General features: G+C 39.7%; 1 protein-coding gene across 1 annotated transcript in view; it reads left to right on the forward strand.

Moving 5' to 3' along the window:
• The window catches only part of DNAH6 (dynein axonemal heavy chain 6), a gene marked incomplete at both ends in the record, with an annotated part of 275,574 nt that overhangs the window by 195,368 nt on the left and 59,369 nt on the right, over positions 1–20,837 (forward strand). The window contains 3 exons of the mRNA XM_079721202.1: positions 182–361; positions 11,565–11,798; positions 15,762–15,897. Coding sequence (XP_079577328.1) covers positions 182–361; positions 11,565–11,798; positions 15,762–15,897 — 550 coding nt within the window. The remainder of the gene's footprint in view (positions 1–181; positions 362–11,564; positions 11,799–15,761; positions 15,898–20,837) is intronic.

Genomic DNA, 20,837 nt, shown 5'->3' on the forward strand with positions numbered 1-20,837 from the left:
CTCGGCCAGAAGAAGGTCATTGAGTCCTGAGACTCAGTCACCTGTCTGGGGGTCCCCTTATTATAATCACAAATTCATCATCTCCTTCTTTCCTTCCTAGACCTAACTGGTTATGTTCCAAAAATCCCACCATTTTTTTGGAAACAGATCCTTAAGAACTTGTTTTCTTGTGTTTATTCAGATCACTTCCGGTGCCATTAAAATCAGGCTGAAGGAAGCAGAGTCCACTGAACAGATGATAAACTTTGCTCGTGAGAAGTATCGTCCAGTGGCCACTCAAGGCTCTGCTATGTACTTTGTTATTGCGAGCCTCTCGGAAATAGATCCTATGTATCAGTACTCACTAAAATATTTTAAACAGGTAAGTGTGTTGTTGCTGTTGTTAGTGAAAGTTATCTCTGGCTTCTCTTTAAACCCTGTTGAGTTACTTCCTGCCTCAGGCAAATCATGAGTTTAGTTATTGGATAAAATCCTCCAAGAGTTTGAGTTCAGACTATGGTTTAAGCACAACCCTTAAAGACTCAGGTGCCTGGTATGCACAGAATAATCCACATAGGATGAAAAGAAAGTTCCTCTGCAAGTTTCATTTTTTCTCTTGGCTTCTCAACTAACAGCTTGCTTGTTTTCCTTCTTACCTGCTTTTCTTTTCTTTAAAGAGTCCCAACTCCATTCTATTTCTCTATACTTTCTCTCCAGTAATACAGCTTCCTTTCCACTGTTAGAGTTTTCTGTGTTGCATCCCAAGTCTCAGATAGCTCTGACCTTAAGCATATTGGTTTCTGTATCTTTTTTTTTTTCCCAGAATTTGTTATAAAACTGGTTCTCCTCCCAACCCCTGGGTTTTATTTACAGGGGTTTTACTTGCCTTGTCCCCTTTCCTGTGTTCCTTTCCTACTTTCACCATGTAACTGGGAGAATTCCTTTGTTTATTTATGGTTTCTCCACTTGGTATCCTATTCACAGTTGAATTTTCTCTGATCTCCCGTGAGTAGGATATCTTCAATTCTCATCCTCTTTTTAAAATTTTTTTTCCATATCCCTTTTTTTTAACATCTTTATTGAAATATAATTGCTTTACAATGGTGTGTTAGTTTCTGCTTTATATCAAAGTGAATTAACTATACATATATATATATCCCCATATCTCCTCCCTCTTGTGTCTCCCTCCCACCCTCCCTATCCCACCCCTCTAGGTGAACACAAAGCACCGAGCTAATCTCCCTATGCTATGAGGCTGCTTCCCATTAGCTATCTATTTTACGCTTGGTAGTGTATATATGTCCATGCCACTCTCTGACTTCGTCCCAGCTTACACTTGCCCTTCCCCATGTTCTCAAGTCCATTCTCTACATCTGTGCCCTTATTCCTGTCCTGCCCCTATGTGCCTCAGAACCTTTTTATTTATTTTATTTTATTTTATTTTACTTTTAGATTCTATATATATGTGTTAGCATATGGTATTTGTTTTTCTCTTTCTGACTTACTTCACTCTGTGTGACAGACTCTATGTCCATCTACCTCACTATAAATAACTCAATTTCGCTCCTTTTTATGGCTGAGTAATATTCCATTGTATATATGTGCCACATCTCCTTTATCCATTCATCTGTCGATGGACACTTAGGTTACTTCCATGTCCTGGCTATTATAAATAGAGCGGCAGTGAACATTGTGGTACATGACTCTTTTTGAATTATGGTTTTCTCAGGGTATATGCCCAGTAGTGGCATTGCTGGGTCGTATGGTAGTTCTATTTTTAGTTTTTTAAGGAACATCCATACTGTTCTCCATAGTGGCTGTATCAATTTACATTCCCACCAACAGTGCAAGAGGGTTCCCTTTTCTCCACACCCTTTCCAGCATTTATTGCTTGTAGATTTTTTGATGATGGCCATTCTGACTAGTGTGAGGTGACAACTCACTGTAGTTTTGATTTGCATTTCTCTAATGAATAATGATGTTGAGCATCCATTCATGTGTTTGTTGGCAACCTGTATATCTTCTTTGGAGAAATGTCTATTTAGGTCTTCTGCCCATTTTTGGATTGGGTTGTTTGGTTTAATCATATTGACCTGCATGCACTGCTTATAAATTTTGGAGATTAATCCTTTGTCTGTTGATTTGTTTGCAAATATTTTCTCCCATTCTGAGGGTTGTCTTTTCATCTTGTTTATGGTTTCCTTGCCTGTGCAAAAGCTTTTAAGTTTCATTAGGTCCCATTTGTTTATTTTTGTTTTTATTTCCATTTCTCTAGGAGGTGGGTCAAAAAGGATCTTCCTGTGGTTTATGTCATAGAGTGTTCTTCCTATGTTTTCCTCTAAGACTTTAATAGTGTCTGACTTTACATTTAGGTCCTTAATCCATTTTGAGTTTATTTTTGTGCATGGTGTTAGGGAGTGTTCTAATTTCATTCTTTTACATGTAGCTACCCAGTTCTCCTAGCACCACTTACTGAAGAAGCTGTCTTTTCTCCATTGTATATTCTTGCCTCCTTTATCAAAAATAAGGTGACCATATGTGTGTGGGTTTATCTTTGGGCTTTCTATCATTTTCCATTGATCTATATTTCTGTTTTTGTGCCAGTACCATACTGTCTTGATTACTGTAACTTTGTAGTATAGTCTGAAGTCCAGGAGCCTGATTCCTCCAGCTCCATTTTTCTTTCTCAAGATTGCTTTGGCTATTTGGGGTCTTTTGTGCTTCCATACAAATTGTGAAATTTTTTGTTCTACTTCTGTGAAAAATGCCAGTGGTAATTTGATGGAGATTGCATTGAATCCGTAGGTTGTTTTTGGTAGTATAGTCATTTTCACAATGTTGATTCTTACAATCCAAGAACATGGTATATCTCTCCATCTTTGGTATCATCTTGAATTTCTTTCATCATTGTCTTATAGTTTTCTGCATACAGGTCTTTTGTCTCCTTAGGTAGGTTTATTCCTAGATATTTTATTCTTTTTGTTGCAATGGTAAATGGGAGTATTTCCTTAATTTCTCTTTCAGATTTTTCATCATTAGTGTATAGGAATGCAAGGGATTTCTGTGCATTAATTTTGTATCCTGCTACTTTTCCAAATGCATTGATTAGCTCTAGTAGTTTTCTGGTGGCATCTTTAGGATTCTCTATGTATAGTATCATGTCAGCTGCAAACAGTGACAGCTTTACTTCTTCTTTTCCAGTTTGGATTCCTTTTATTTCTTTTTCTTCTCTGATTTCCGTGGCTAAAATTTCCAAAACTGTGTTGAATAATAGTGGTGAGAGTGTACAACCTTGTCTTGTTCCTGATCTTAGAAGAAATCGTTTCAGTTCTTCACATTGAGAATGATGTTGGCTGTGGGTTTGTCACGTATGGCCTTTATTATGTGGATGTAAGTTCCTTCTATGCCTACTTTCTGGAGGGTTTTTATCATAAATTGGTGCCGAATTTTGTCGAAAGCTTCTTCTGCATCTATTGAGATGATCATATGGTTTTTCTCCTTCAATTTGTTAATATGGTGTATCACACTGATTGATTTGTGTATACTGAAAAATCCTTGCACTCCTGGGATAAACCCCACTTGATCAAGGTTTATGATCCTTTTAATGTGCTGTTGGATTCTGTTTGCTAGTATTTTGTTGAGGATTTTTGCATCTATGTTCATCAGTGATATTGGCCTGTAGTTTTCTTTCTTTGTGACATCTTTGTCTGGGTTTAGTATCAGGGTGATGGTGGCCTTGTAGAATGAGTTTGGGAGTGTTCCTTCCTCTGTTATATTTTGAAAGGGTTTGAGAAGGATAGGTGTTACCTTTTCTCTAAATGTTTGATATAATTCACCTATGAAGCCATCTGGTCCTGGGCTTTAGCTTGTTGGAAGATTTTTAATCACAATGTCAATTTCAGTGCTTGTGATTGGTTTGTTTATATTTTCTATTTCTTCCTGGTTCAGTCTCAGAAGGTTGTGCTTTTCTAAGAATTTGTCCATTTCTTCCAGGTTGTCCATTTTATGGCATATAGTTGCTTGTAGTAATCTCTCATGATCCTTTGTATTTGTGCAGTGTCAGTTGTTACTTCTCCTTTTTCATTTCTAATTCTGTTGCTTTGAGTCTTCTCCCTTTTTTTCTTGATGAGTCTGGTTAATGGTTTATCAAGTTTGTTTATCTTCTCAAAGAAACAGCTTTTAATTTTATTGATCTTTGCTATTGTTTCCCTCATTTCTTTTTCATTTATTTCTGATCTGATCTTTATGGTTTCTTTCCTTCTGCTAACTTTGGGGGGTTTTTTGTTCCTCTTTCTCTAATTGCTTTAGGTGTAAGGTTAGGTTGTTTATTTGAGATGTTTCTTTTTTCTTGAGCTAGGCTTGTATTGCTATAAACTTCCCTCTTAAAACTGCTTTTGCTGCATCCCATAGGTTTTGGGTCATCGTGTTTTCATTGTCATTTGTTTTTAGGTATTTTTTATTTCCTCTTTGATTTCTTCAGTGATCTCTTGGTTATTAAGTAGTGTATTTTTTTGCTTCCATGTGTTGTATTCTTTACAGATTTTTTCCTGTAATTGATATCTAGTCTCATAGCATTGTTATCAAACAAGGTACTTGATACTATTTCAATTTTGTTAAATTTACTAAGGCTTGATTTGTGACCCAAGATATGATCTATCCTGGAGAATGTTCCATGAGCACTTGAGAAGAAAGTGTATTCTGTTGTTTTTGGATGGAATGTCCTATAAATATCAATTAAGTCCATCTTGTTCAATGTATCATTTAAAGCTTGTGTTTCCTTCTTTATTCTCATTTTGGATGATTTGTCCATTGGTGAAAGTGGGGTGTTAAAGTCCCCTACTATGATTGTGTTACTGTCGATTTCCCCTTTTATGGCTGTTAACATTTGCCTTATGTATTGAGGTGCTCCTATGTTGGGTGCATAAATATTTACAATTGTTATGTATTCTTCTTGGATCGATCCCTTGATCATTATGTAGTGTCCTTCTCTGTCTCTTTTAATAGTCTGTATTTTAAAGTCTATTTTGCCTGATATGAGAATTGCTACTCCAGCTTTCTTTTGAGTTGCCTTTGCATGGAATATCTTTTTCCATCCCCTCACTTTCAGTCTGTATGTGTCCCTGGGTCTGAAGTGGGCCTCTTGTAGACAGCATATATACAGGTCTTGTTTTTGTATCCATTTAGCCAGTCTATGTCTTTTGGTTGGAGCATTTAATCCATTTACATTTAAGGTAATTATCGATATGTATGTTCCTATTACCATTTTATAATTGTTCTGGGTTTGTTATTGTAGGTCTTTTCCTTCTCTTGTGTTTCCTGCCTAGAGAATTTCCTTTAGCATTTGTTGTAAAGCTGGTTTGGTGGTGCTGAATTGTCTTACCTTTTGCTTGTCTGTAAAGGTTTTAATTTCTCCATCGAATCTGAATGAGATCCTTGCTGGGTAGAGTAATCTTTATTGTAGGTTTTTCCCTTTCATCATTTTAAATATGTCCTGCCACTCCCTTCTGGCTTGCAGACTTTCTGCTGAAAGATCAGCTGTTAATAACCTTGTATGCTATTTGTTGTTTTTCCCTTGCTGCTTTTAATATTTTTTCATCATATTTAATTTTTGATAGTTTGATTAATATGTGTCTTGGCATGTTTCTCCTTGGATTTATCCTGTATGGAACTCTCTGCGCTTTGTGGACTTGGTTGACTATTTCCTTTCCCATATTAGGGAAGTTTTCAACTATAGTCTCTTCAGATATTTTCTCAGTCCCTTTCTTTTTCTCTTCTTCTTCTGAGAACCCTATAATTCGAATGTTTCTGTGTCTAATGTTGTCCCAAAGGTCTCAAAGACTGTCCTCAATTCTTTTCATTATTTTTTCTTTATTCTGCTCTGTTTTAGTTATTTCCACTATTTTATCTTCCAGGTCATTTATCCGTTCTTCTGCCTTAGTTATTCTGCTATTGATTCCTTCTAGAGAATTTTTAATTTCATTTTTTGTGTGGTTCATCATTCTTTGCTTACTCTTTAGTTCTTCTAGGTCCTTGTTAAATGTTTCTTGTATTTTCTCCATTCTATTTCCAAGATTTTGGATCATCTTTACTATCATTACTCTGAATTCTTTTTCAGGTAGACTGCCTCTTTCCTCTTCATTTGTTTGGTCTGGTGGGTTTTTACCTTGCTCCTCATCTGCCATGTGTTTCTCTAAATTCCAATTTTACTTAACTTACTGTGTTTGGGGGGTCTCCTTTTCGCAGGCTGCATGTTCATAGTTCCTGTTGTTTATGGTGTCTGCCCCCAGTGGCTAATGTTGGTTCAGTGGGTTGTGTAGGCTTCCTGGTGGAGGATATTGGTGCCTGTGTTCTGGTGGATGAGGCTTAATCTTGTCTTTGTGGTGGGCAGAACCACGTCTGGTTGTGTGTTTTAGGGTATCTGTGACCTTATTATGATTTTAGGCAGCCTCTCTGCTAATGGGTGGGGTTTTGTTCCTGTCTTGCTAGTTGTTTGTCATAGGGTTTCCTGCACTGTACCTTGCTGGTCGTTGAGTGGAGCTGGGTCTTAGCCTTGAGATGGTGATCTCTGGGAGAACTATTTTGTGGAACTATTTTGAGATATTATGTGGAACCGAGAGGTCTCTTGAGCACCAAGACCCTGTCAGCCACACGGCTCAGAAGAAATGGGAGACAAAAAGAAAGAAAGAAAAAATAAAATAAAATAAAGTTATTAATATGAAAAATAAAAATTTAAAAAGTTATTAAAAATAAAAAAAATTTTTAAGTAATAAAAAAAGAAAAAGAACAAAAGAAGACAGCAACCAAACCAAAAAAACGAATCCACCAATGATAACAAGTGCTAAAAACTATACTAAAAAACAAAATGGACAGACAGAACCCTAGAACAAATGGTAAAAGCAAAGCTAAACAGACAAAATCACACAAAGAAACATACACATACACACTCACAAAAAGAGAAAAAGGAAAAAATATATATATATTTATATTTTAAAAAGGAAGAGAGCAACCAAATCAGTAAACAAACCTACCAATGATAATAAACTCTAAATACTAAACTAAAATAAGCAAAAAACCAGAAAGAAATTAGATGCAGAAAGAAAACCCCAAGTCTACAGTTGCTCCCCAATTCCACCACCTCAATTTGGGATGATTCATTGTCTATTCAGGTGTTCTACAGATGCAGGGTACATCAAGTTGATTGTGGAGATTTAATCCGTGGCTCCTGAGGCTGCTAGGAGAGATTTCCCTTTCTCTTCTTTGTTTTCACAGCTCCTGGGGTTCAGCTTTGGATTTGGCCCTGCCTCTGCTTGTAGGTCGCCTGAGGGCGTCTGTTCCCTGCCCAGGCAGGACGGGTTTAAAGGAGCAGCTGATTAGGGGGCTCTGGCTCACTCAGGCTGGGGGGAGGGAGGGATATGGGATGCGGGCGAGCCTGTGGTGGCAGCAGCCGGCATGACGTTACAACAGCCTGAGGCACGCCATGTGTTCGCCTGGGGGATTTGTCCCTGCATCACGGGACCCTGGCAGTGGCGGGCTGCACAGGCTCCCAGGAGGGTAGGTGTGGATAGTGACCTGTACTTGCACACAGGCTTCTTGGTTGCTGCAGCAGCAGCCTTAGTGTTTCATGCCTGTCTCTAGAGTCCGCGCTGATAGCCGCAGCTTGCGCCTGTCTCTGGAGCTCATTTAGGCAGTGCTCCGAATCCCCTCTCCTCGCACACCCATAAACAATGGTCTTTTGCCTCTTAGGCAGGTCCAGACTTTTTCCCGGACTCCCCCCTGGCTAGCTGTGGTGCACTAGCTCCCTTCAGGCTGTGTTCACGCAGCCAACCCCAGTCCTCTCCCTGGGATCTGAATTTCGAAGCCGGAGCCTCAGCTCCCAGCCCCCACCCATCCCAGTGGGTGAGCAGACAAGCCTCTCAGGCTGGTGAGTGCTGGTTGGCACTGATCCTCTGTGCAGGAATATTCTCCGCTTTGCCCTCGGCACCACTGTTGCTGTGCTCTCCTCCGTGGCTCCGAATCTTCACCCCTGCACGCTCCCCGTCTCCGCCAGTGAAGGGTCTTCCTAGTGTGTGGAAACCTTTCCTCCTTCATGGCTCCCTCCCCGAGGTGCAGGTCCTGTCCCTATTCTTTTGTCTCTGTTTTTTCTTTTTTCTTTTGTCCTACCCAGGTACGTGGTGAGTTTCTCACCTTTTGGGAAGTCTGAGGTCTTCTGCCAGCGTTCAGTAGGTGATCTGTAGGAGACGTTCCACACGTAGATGTATTTCTGATGTATTTGTGAGGAGGAAGGTGATCGCCACGTCTTACTCCTGCACCATCTTGAAGTTCTCCCCACTCTCATCCTCTTTTAGGCAGCATTCTAGTATCTCCCAAAAGCAAATTCAATGTCACAAAATTTTGGCAAGCAATGTCTGTTTACCCGAAGATTTCCAGGGGAGACAGAGAGTTTGCATCACTCATCACACAGCAAAATGTATCAAGCATCCACAGGGGTCCCCTCTGTTCACCTCCAGAGTTTCTCTCAGCCCATCCCCCACACAGCCTCTCTGGCTGTTTCCCATCTACCAGCTCCCATTCCCCTCTTGTCTGTATTGTTCCCTTTTCTGTGCAGAGCAGTTTAGCTCACTCTGGCTTCTTTAATCATTATGTGCTCACACCCATAATACAACTCAAAGGCCTCTCCATACACACCACTCACAGTAGAAAACAGTAATAATTGTAAATAGATCCTCTTTCCCTGCCACACATCTTTACTTCCTGCTACATGCCCTTATACCTGTAGTCAGTGCTGGCTCTCACTCCGGAGGCCAGGCCAGCCCATGCCTCATGTTTTTAAAACACTGCTCTGTACTCTGGGGATCCAAAATAGATTTTCACAGACATTGCCCATCAAACATAGTTCAGGTTCCAAAGCCACATCCAACCTGTCCCTGTTTTGTCTCTAGAGCCACATTTCCCACTAGTCCTCTGCCAGCAGCCAAATGGATCCTTTCACATTCCCTGACTCCCCAGATGCTTCTGTGTTTACGACCCTCTCTGTTTAGAATGCCCTCCCTCCCAGATTAAGTGCCACCTTCTCATTAAGTGAAGCCTGTGGATGAGTCTGCAGTCTTCTGGGGCTGGATGTCCAAAATGGTCACTTACGTGGCTGGGATGTCAACTCCTACAGTCACCTCTCCATGTGGCTTGGGTGCTTAACAACAGGGCTGCCCCAAGAGGGCAGCTCCCAAAAGCAAATGTTCTAAGAAGCCAAGGTGGAAGCTACAAGGCCTCTTCTGACCTAGCTTTGGATGTCACACAGCATCACTTGTGCTCTAGTCTCTTGGTCAATGGAGTCACTAAAGCTAGCCCAGATTCGAGAGGAGGGGATTTAGACTCCACTTCTCCATGGAAGGAGTAGCAATTTGCAGCAGTCTTTCTCCAACACATGTGAATGTCTCATGTGGAACTTCCACCACTCCGCCTGGGGCGGTGGGCTCTTCTCTCCTGCTGAAGTCTGACCTCCCAGAAGGCAGGAAGGAAGCCTCACCCAACCCTGCTTCCCCTCGTGGCGCTTAGCACCATATGACACATCATGGGTGTCTCATGAGTGAAGAGGCTGTTTGCATCCCTCCATTAAAAAAGGCTGTTGAAATATTCAAACAATTTTTATATACTAGACCAAGCTTGGTTTTTCCTCTAGATGTCTTGTTTGGTGGCCTCAGTATGGTCAGGGGCCCGGCAGAAATAGGAGCTGCAGGAGAGAATGGAAATGAAGAATTGAGAGAAATGAGAGGCATGTTGTGTAGACACACCTGGTCTCTCTTCCAATAAGAAGTGCATCTGCTGTGGCAGCCTTTAGAAGCCATTTCTACTCAGGTCACAGCTCAGGTCCTAAAGGCAGGGGTTGCCGTTCTCACGCCTCTTTCTTTAGTTGGTGGGTATTAAAACAAGCAAGGTAAAGATTAGTAAATCCTTTAATTCTATCTAAATGACTTTGATAACACTTTTCTCATCCTGGGTGTTTTGGAATTCATGCTTTTCAAGGTTTTAAAATCTCCTTGAAGAATTAAAAATGAAAATGCCCTGAAAATATCTTGAGCCAACAGAAAAAGGGTTATAGCATGAATCATCAAAACACTGGAGTTTTGCTATTTGGAAGGGAAACTAGAAACCCAAAACACAATTGTAGGTGACAGCCCTGGCCAGGACATCCTCTACCAAACCCATACATAATTCCATTTCACACTAAAGTTATTTAGAGCGTGTCAAGATTCACCATATTTTATTTTGGCACCGAACTTACCAGGTCTTCACTGGACTTTAAACTCTCTGCCTCTTGTCAGGTTCTTAAAGAAAACTCTTTGCTTCTAAGTGTATTAAAGTAACAACTCCATTACTCTTTGTCGACCAAACTTTCCAGAGAATTAACAAGGCTTTTCCAGTTCTCTAGAATAAGTGAACGCTTCCTCCAAGCCCTTTTAATTTTAGGGAATGGAGGCCTATCTTTTGGTGAGGAGACAGTCAGGTCTTTTCCCCTTGTGCTCCATCCTGATAGCAGAATGAGTTGGGGGTGGTACAAGGAGGCCTGCACAAGGACAGTGTAGCATCGTTAGGGGCTTGTGAAGCACACTTCTTGACCTTGACCTGCCTTGGCCCTCAGTTGGTCTCCAGTGTCCAATCTGCTTCAATCTGTCTGATCTCCCCATGAGCAATGCATCTCAATCCCTCTCAAGGTGACCAAGGAACTGGGCAGCCCTGCCTCACCTGGCACCTTTGCCCCTTGTGCTTTGGACCCTCAAGGCCGAAGCCATAGGGATGGTCCTCTCATCCCTCATGAGACCCCAGTCTCTGCTGCAAGATCCCCTTGGCCATGACTTGCAGGCAAGCCCCTGAGTTCAGGCTCTGCTCAGGTTTGTCACACAGCTCAAGACCTTTGGGAATTTCTGGATCTCCCCTCCCCCTGCCCTTGTGCTACTTGGAAGTGGCGGGAAATGGGTGGGGTTGCCTCCGTCCCTCACACCTGAGCCTTCCATGCCACCATCTCTGCTGCCTTCCTGATATCCTTGTAATGTGAAGCACCTTTTGGGAAGGAGGCCTGTTCCCAAAATTTCCAGGTGGGAAGCAGGGTGGAAGTCTTCTTTAAAACTGGTTCCTCTTAAATTTCAAAGAGAATTCTCACACGTTCTTCCCACAGCCTAAGAATTATCTTAGGAAAATGCCAAGAAGAGGGCACGACCTTACCTAGCCCTTACACCTCTCATCCAAAGTGATTATCAAATGTGAGTTGAGAATATGAGAAACCCGTTTTGCCAGCTCACCTTTATTTTCCATTTTCTGTCCAAAGTCAATATTATGCTTTTTCCATAGTCAAGAATTTGGCACTGCTCCATTTCTGGAAAACAGGGAGAGAAAGGGGAGTGCACAGAATAAATATTACGTATAAATGTGTCAATATGGGATGAATTCTGGACTTTTTCATGGTACAGTGTTCATCACCTGTGCTGCTATTTACTCACTGAATTTGGGGGAGTCAGGGTGAGGAGCAGGGATATTTTTTCCTCCATGAAATTGAATTAAGTCAGAGACACTGATAGAGTTCTCTTTCACAGTTGTTCAATGCAACAATTGAAACCTCTGTGAGGACAGATGATCTACAGCAGCGCATGGAAATTCTACTAGAACAGACTCTCCTAACGGCTTATATCAATGTCTCGAGAGGACTTTTTGAAAAACATAAACTCATCTACAGCTTTATGCTCTGTGTTGAGATCATGAGTCAGCAAGGAAGCATAACCGATGCTGAATGGAATTTCTTTCTCCGAGGTTCTGCAGGATTGGAAAAGGTATCTGTACCAAGATTAGACAGTGAATGTTATTAGATAGAGCGCACAAGCACCTACCAATGCTCCATGGTGACTCTGGTGGCTGAAGGTTGTACATTCAGCTGTGTGGCCCACTAGGGGTCAGGGACCCAGACTATAACTTAGTTCTGTCTTCAGTCACTATATAATGTTGGTAACATTTGACCTCTTTGTGCAGCAATGTCCTCACCTGTAGAAAAGAGATGTTGGGAGTAACCAGTGAACTAGTAGATGGGAACATGTTTTGAAAAGTTGACCATCTTACAAATGGGAAGAGTTAAAATCCAATAAAAGTTGTAATTCACAGATCTGGCCACACTGTTTGTGATACAATGACACTCTCTTGCCTGGACCCATCTTTCTTTATAAAGCATGGGAAGGACTAGAACTTGATTGTTGCCTTCCGTCATACCATAATATTTGTCTAACTTGCCCCAGCCCCTCAAACTGGCCTAACTCACCCATGTAGCACAGACCTGGTGGCCCACAGAACTGAGGCACAGTCCCCCAACTCTTGCCTGCAAGTCCATCCAGTCCAACTCTAAACTCTTGGCTCTGTCTTCAATCTCGAGCCCTACCCTTGGCCCCTACAGACCTGACACCTGCATCTGTTTGCCAGTATTTGAGCCTCAGAGTATCACTGGGACATTGGACTTTGTGCTTTCATTTGACTCTCAGCACCCTGCCCTCCCAGGACAAGCCCAAGGAAGACCTCTACACCAGATGGTCCTTCCTCCCTGACCCCCACCCACCCCACATACATACATAGTCTGTTAATCCTTGCTTAACACTGTCTTAACTTCATAATCACAGTTAATACTTATAGAGGGTTTGCTATGTGTTTTATGTATATCTACTCATTTATTTATTTCAGTATTCCTGTTGGGTGAGTTCCTAATTTTATCTCTAGATAAGTTAATTAGGCACAAAGAGATGAAGTAACTCATCATGATCACACACTTATTAGGGTTTGGAACAAGGATTCAAACCCTTGCAGTCAAGTCTGTAGAGCTTTGCCCTCTTACCCACCTCACTCTGTTACTGACTATTAGTCAGTCACTCAGCTAAGCCCTTCCCAGCATTGTCACCCTTCTTCCTTCACAGTATTCTTGTTAACACCTGTGTTTACAGTTTTTTCAAGCAGAGGCTCAGAGAGGTTAAAGACCTTTCCAGAATCACATAACTAATAATCATAAAAACACTCAACAAATGAAATAAAAGAGAACTTCTTCAACCAGATAAAGAGCATATACAAAAACCCACAGCTAACATCATACTTAATAGTGAAAGCCTGGATGCATTCCACCAAGGATCAGAAACAAGAAGGATGTTTGCTCTCACCACTTCTTTTCAACATTGTACTGGAAATTCTTGCCAGGACAGATACACAAGAAAATGAAATGAAAGGCATCCAGATTGGAAAGGAAGAAGTAAAACTATCTCTATTTGCAGATGACATGATTTTGTACATAGAAAACACTAAGGAATTTGCTTTAAAAAATACTATTAGAATTAATAAACAAGTTCAGCAAGGTTGCAGGATACAGGATCAACGTACAAAATTAATTTGGATTTCTTTACATTTGCAATGAACAATATAAAGTGAAACTAACAATTCCATTTACAATGGCATCAATAATAATAAAATACTTAGAAATAAATTTAACAAAAGAAGTTCAAACTTATACTCTGAAAACTACAAAACAGGCTGAAAGAAATCAGAGGACCTAAATCAATAGGAAAACATCCCATGTTCATGGATGGAGACTTAATATTGTTAGGATGGCAATACTCCACACACTGATCTACAGATTCAGTGATATCCCTATCAAAATTCTAACTGGTTTCTTTTCAGCAATTGCCAAACTGATCCTAAAATTCATACAGAATTACAAGAGATCTAAATCCCAAAGCTTACTACAAAGCAGCAGTAATCAAGACAGCAAGATATTAGCATAAGGATAGACATATGGGTAAATGGAATCAAATGTGAAAGTCCAGAAATAAAACCATGTGTCTATGGTCAACTGATTTTGACAAGGATGTACTGATACATACTACAACATGAATAAACCTCGAAAACATTAAGATGATACAGGATTTGTATTTAGAATAGATAAAGAATTCTTATGAATCCATAATAAAGACAACCCAGCTTAGAAATAGCCAAAGGACCTGAATAGATATTTCTCCAAATATATACATAAGCACATGAAAAGATGTCTGACCTCATTATTTATCAGGGAAATGCAAATCAAAATGATAAGGACATGCCACTCACACCCACTAGAATGGCTAGAATCAAAAGACAGATAATACCAAGTGTTGGTGAACATGTGGACAAATCAGAACCCTCATAAACTGCTAACAAACATGAAAAATGGTGCCGCTGCTTTGGAAAACAGTCTGGCAGCTCCTCAAGCAATTAAATGCAGAATTACCACATGACCCAGCAATTCCACTCCTAGGTATATATCAAAGAGAAATGAAAACATAGGTTCATACGAAAACTTAGACATGAATATTCATAGCAGCACTATTTGTAATAGCCAAAATGGTTAAAGCAATCCAGTCCATCAACTGATGAGCACGTCAACAAAATATGGTATATCCATAACAACAGAATATCATTCAATCATAAAGAGGAATGAAGTACTGATACATACCACAACATGAGTAAACCTTGAAAACATTAAGCTAAGTGAAGGAAATCAGTCACAAAAGACCACATATTATAAAATTTGATTTATATGAAGTATCCAGAAGAGGCAAGTGGATAGAGACAGAAAGCAGTACCAAACTTTCAAAGTTTAGTTTCAAAGTACTAAATTTTCAAAGAACTAGTTTCAGTTTCTTAGGGCTAAAAGGCATGGGCAGACGGGAGGGGAACTGCTAAAGGATACATGGGGTTTTTTGAGGAGATGAAATGTTCTAAAATTGACTGTGGTCATGGTTACACATAACCGTGAATTTACTAAAATACATTGGATTGTATGCTTTAAATGGGTGAATTGCATGGTATATGAATTGTATCTCAATAAAGCCATTTAAAAATGTGGTATAAAACCTCAGGGAAATATTCATGAAATTTTCAAAGAACTAGTTTCAGTCCACAATCACAGCTGTTTTTCTGTCTCTTTTTAAACTGTTTACCCACATTCAAGGGCTTCATGGAATATTGCCAGGTGGCACAATACTTTTCCCAGAAGTTTCTGGGAATATATGAAATGATTAGACATATACACACTCAACCCAGCTGGAATGAGATTTTCATTTGTCTTGCTACTGATTTTGCTATACTACTCAGATTTTCCTATCTCCTAGAGGTGAGAACATCTGGGAACTGGATTTAAAAACTAGTTCTCTGGGAACAAATCATTAATATAAGAATATTTGAGGAGTGGGGAGAGACAGGTGTGGCATGTTGGAGGACAGGCTAGAAGTAGACTTTACAGATTTTATTTTAACCCTTCACCAGATCAACTGCTTTCTGCATATGTCAACATGAAAAGTTTCATCAGCTGTACTTCTTTTTTCTTTTTTTCTTTTTTTTGCGGTACACGGGCCTCTCACTGTTGTGGCCTCTCCCGTTGCGGAGCACAGGCTCTGGACACGCAGGCTCAGCAGCCATGGCTCACAGGCCCAGCCGCTCCGCGGCATGTGGGATCCTCCCGGACCGGGGCAACGAACCCGTGTCCCCTGCATCGGCAGGCGGACTCTCAACCACTGCGCCACCAGGGAAGCCCCATCAGCTGTACTTCTGTTCAAAGGCCAACAAATAGAATTGATTCAACATCATTTCTATCTCAATATATCTTATACTTGTCCTGGGTAAATGGTTATTTTTAACATTCTATTAGAGCTTGATTTTTCACTTAGACAAGGTGAAAGCATATTCTGTGGTTGTCTTTGTGACAACTTTCTGTTCTCTCTGTCTTCTAATAGGAACGCCCACCTAAGCCTGAATTTCCCTGGCTGCTTCCTGCCATGTGGTTCGCATGCTGTGACTTAGAAGAATTATTTCCAGTTTTTAAAGAACTTACACAATACATAGTGTTACATCCTATTTCCATACGCATAGGTAATATGTCAAAAAGGCTCTGCTATATGGGGTTGTAAACAAGCTTGTGAATCCTAACTTTAAGGTCTCCTTTAACCTCTTCTGCAATATCAATATTTTTCACTAGGAAATGTCTTCATTATTAAGAAATTTTGAATTAGTTGTTTTCCCAATTTCTTGAGTTGAATGCTTGGTCCATGAATTTTCAATATTTCATGTTTACTATTATACCCATTTTAAGAAGATGCATTTACCTCTAGGTATTGCTTTAGCTGCATCCCATACTTTTTTTTTAACTTTTTATTGATGGATAACATACATATGGAAAAGTACACAAATCAGAATCAACAATTTGATTATCAAAAACCGACTGTACTTCTGAGCCACCACCCAAGTCAAGAAATAGTCCAGTACCAGCATCACAGAATCCCCTTATACTCCTTCATAGGACCCTTTTCCTCTTCCCCAGAGGTTATGCCTGCTCTAATTATAATATTTTATGTTACTTTTTCCCCAAAAGTTTTACTCTGTAGCCCTTTTGATTCTAAAAGTATACTTGTTAATTCAAACGCATTTACGATTTGGGGGTGCTATCTTTTATTGTTTATAATTTATTTACATTCTAAAAATTATACTCATGGTTTACATGAAATTGCTTCTTTGTAATTTATTTAGACATCAGTTTATGTAAAATATTCCATGTGTGTCTTTTCTTGGATGCAAAAGATATGTAATCTTTTGAACTAAAGATATGTAATCGTTAGTTCAAACCTATTAATTGTGTTGTTTATTTTACTGTCTTTTATACTAAATCTGTAAGGTTCACCACTATGATTGACAATTTCTCTTTGTAATTCTGGAATTTCTCCCATTATATCTTATGGAACTGATGCTGTTAATTATAAATGCATTTAGGATTATTATCTTTCTAGCAAATTTTTCCTTTTTTATTAAATAATATTCCTCTTTACCCTGAATAGTGCTTTTTGCCTTAAAATATATTTTCTAAAGTTAATATTATTACAGCAGGATTATCTTCATTAGTATTCCCCTTTTATATATTTCTCCACTCTTCCTTTTCAAGTCTTTTGTGTCATCATCATGTTTTCGGTGTATCTTTAGTTGGATTTTGCTGTTTTGAGCAATGTGAGAGTCTCTCTTTTTAAAATTCATTTTATTTATTTATTTTTGGCTGCATTAGGTCTTCATTGCTGCTCACAGGCTTTCTCCATTTGCAGCAAGCGGGGGCTACTCTTTCTTGCAGCGCGAGGGATTCTCATATCAGTGGCTTCTCTTGTTGAGGAGCACGGGCTCTAGGCACGCGGGCTCAGTAGTTGTGGTGCACGGACTTAGTTGCTCATGTCATGTGGGATCTTCCCGGACCAGGGCTTGAACCTGTGTCCGCTGCATTGGCAGATGGATTCTTAACCACTGCGCCACCATGGAAGCCCCATGAGAGTCTCTCTTTTTAAACAGGCAAGTTTTAATCCAATTATTGTAAGGATGGTTACTGATCTATTTCAGTGGCTCTCAACTGTGGAAGATTTTGTTCCCCAGGGGACATTCAGCAACATCTGAAGACATTATTTGTTGCCATGACTGGGGTGGTGCTGCAGGTATCTAGTAGGTAGAAACCAGAGATATGACTAAACATGCTACAATGCTCAGAACAACCCTCCACAACAAATGACCACTTGGCCCCAAATGACAGTAGTGGCAGGGCTGAAAAATCCTGATCTATTTGGATTTAGATCTATCATCTTATTGTGTAGGGACTTTTTCCTTGGCAGGCATTTTCTTTGCTTCATTTTAATTTCTTCTTTCTTGCTTTCAAGTGAATTGTCCACATTCTTTATTTTTCCCCCCTGTACTGATTTGAAGTTCTGTGTTCTATTGCTATTTTTATTTTTTTTATTATTTTTTTTTTGTGGTACGTGGGCCTCTCACCGCCATGGAGCACAGGCCCCGGATGCGCAGGCCCAGCGGCCACGGCCCACGGGCCCAGCCGCTGCACGGCATGCGGGACCCTCCTGGACTGGGGCATGAACCCCCAACCCCTGCATCGCAGGAGGACTCCCAACCACTGTGCCACCAGGGAAGCCCTATTGCTATTTTTAGTAATTATTCTTCTACTTCTCATATGAATGTTTATTTACCTGAATATACCCAGTAAATGTGGTGTTTAGAAGCTACATGGACCAGAATTTCTGGGATCCTAATATGTTCATTTGATTTCTAAATAAAGACTAGAAAAAATAAAATACTCTTCAATAAATAAATCAAATAAAAATTATGTTTCTATATTGTGGACCAGTTAAACAAGGTAGCTAGAAATAGAACACAAAAGAAAAATACTTATAGGAGAAGCCTAGTGATGGACAGTTAGGGACAGATCTGAAGCAAAAAGGGCTAGATGGATCCTCATAAACACAGAAGCAAAGAAAGTGGAAAGAGGCAGAGGCTGAAAAGTTAAGTAATTCTGGGAACAACTCGTTGTGTTTGGACAAAAGGTACCATGTTATTCCTGTCAACTGGGACTAAAATTTTAGTAATTTAAAACAACCATCCTGCTTTCATTTGTTAAATTTCAGGTTGATTCTGGAAATCCTGCAGAATCGTGAAGGTTTGTATATGTGATAGGATGGCTTGTGTTCTAAAACTGAGATTTGGATCTTTGCAGGTTAAGTTTAATAATTAATTTCAATGCCACTCTTACCTTCAAAGGCTTCCTAATTGCCTTAATCTTGTGTCTTTGATGGTTTATAAGTGCTTCATGTCCTATTAGTTGAGAGTTGTAATTTCAAATTATCATGTCTTATTAGTCAAAGCCCTGGTGATTATACAGTAATGAGAACCTGAAGAGAAAAGAAGTCCTTTTGGAATAAGTGGTTCTACTACCTGGTCCTCAGAATAATGCATCCACTTTCAACTAGAAATCACTGTGGTATGCTGTGCCCTGTGGTCTCATACCATGTAATTGTGTATATTTCATATAGAAATTAGAAGTCTTGCAGAGGTATATACTCCATGGCTCCAGGGCCATGGTTTTAAGTGTCACTACATTTCAAACTGTCACCAGCTCTGTGGTTGCTATTGTTAGGCCCTCAGAGGAGAGTCCCAGTAGATCAGCTGGAGAAAGTGGTTTTCTAGCCCACCATGGAAGCCAACTATTTTGCCTAATGTTCGACCGCAGCAGCCTGTTTCATCACTAGATGGTTGTGCTGATTTGCTGAGGGGCTTACACTGTACTGTGCTCCCTGCACCTGCAGGAATTTCTTTTTTTTTTTTCTCCCACTCAGTAGGTTGCCTTTCTTTTTTTTCTTTTTTTTAAAACATTTCTTTATTTTTTTTCCCATGTTCAGTATTAGTTATCTATTTTATACATATTAGGGTATATATGTCAATCCCAACCTCCCAATTCATCCCACCACCACAACCACCACCCCGCTTTCCCTGCTTGGTGTCAATACATTTGTTCTCTACATTGCTTGGTGTCGATACATTTGTTCTCTACATCTGTGTCTCTTTCTTCCTTGAAAACTGGTTCATCTGTACCATTTTTCTAGATTCCACATATGTGCATTAATTTACGATATTTGTTTTTCTCTTTCTGACTTACTTCACTCTGTATGACAGTCTCTAGGTCCATCCACGTCTCTACAAATGACCCAATTTTGTTCCTTTTTATGGCTGAGTAATATTCCATTGTGTATATGTACCACTTCTTCTTTATCTATTCGTCTGTCAGTGGGCATTTAGCTTGCTTCCATGACCTGGCTATTGTAAATAGTGCTACAATGAACATTAGGGTGCATGTGTCTTTTAGAATTATGGTTTTCTCTGGGTGTATGCATAGGGTGGGATTGCTGGGTCACATGGTAATTCTTAGTTTTTTAAAGAACCTCCATACTGTTCTCCATAGTAGCTGTATCAATTTACATTCCCACCAGCAGTGCAAGAGGCTTTTCTCCACACCCTCTCCAGCATTTGTTATTTGTAGATTTTCTGATGATGGCCATTCTAACCAGTGTGAGGTGATACCTCATTGTAGTTTTAATTTGCATTTCTCTAATAATTAGTGACATTGAGCAGCTTTTCATGTGCCTCTTGGCCATCTGTATGTCTTCTTTGGAGAGATATCTATTTAGGTCTTCTACCCATTTTTAGATTGAGTTGTTTGTTGTTTTAATATTGAGCTACATGAGCTGTTTATATATTTTGGAGATTAATCATTTGTTGATTCCTTTGCAAATAATTTCTCCCATTCTGTTGGTTGTCTTTTCATTTTGTTTATAGTTTCCTTTGCTGTGCAAAAGCTTCTAAGTTTCATTAGGTACCCATTTGTTTATTTTTTGTTTTATTTCCATTACTCTAGGAGGTGGGTGAAAAAAGATCTTGCTGTGATTTATGTCAAAGGGTGTTCTTCCTATGTTTTCCTCTAAGAGTTTTATAGTTTCTGGGCTTACATTTAGGTCTTTAATCCATTTTGAGTTTATTTTTGTGTATGGTGTTAGGGAGTATTTTAATTTCATTCTTTTACATGTAACTGTCCTGTTTTCCCAGCACCAGTTACTGAAGAGGCTGTCTTTTCTCCATTGTATATCCTTGCCTCCTTTGTCATAGATTAGTTGACAATAGGTGCGTAGGTTTATCTCTGAGCTTTCTATCCTGTTCCATTGATCTATATTTCTGTTTTTGTGCCAGTACCATATTGTCTTGATTACTGTAGCTTTGTAGTATAGTCTAAAGTCAGGGAGTCTGATTCCTCCAGCTCCATTTTTTTCCCTCAAGATACCTTTGGCTATTCAGGGTCTTTTTTGTCACCATACAAGTTTTAAGATTTTTTTGTTCTAGTTCTGTAAAAAAATGCCATTGGTAATTTGATAAGGACTGCATTGAATCTGTAGATTGCTTTGGGTAATATAGTCATTTTCACAATATTGATTCTTCCAATCCAAGAA

This window comes from Hyperoodon ampullatus, assembly GCF_949752795.1.
Source record: "Hyperoodon ampullatus genome assembly, chromosome: 15".
Taxonomy (NCBI): domain Eukaryota; kingdom Metazoa; phylum Chordata; class Mammalia; order Artiodactyla; family Ziphiidae; genus Hyperoodon; species Hyperoodon ampullatus.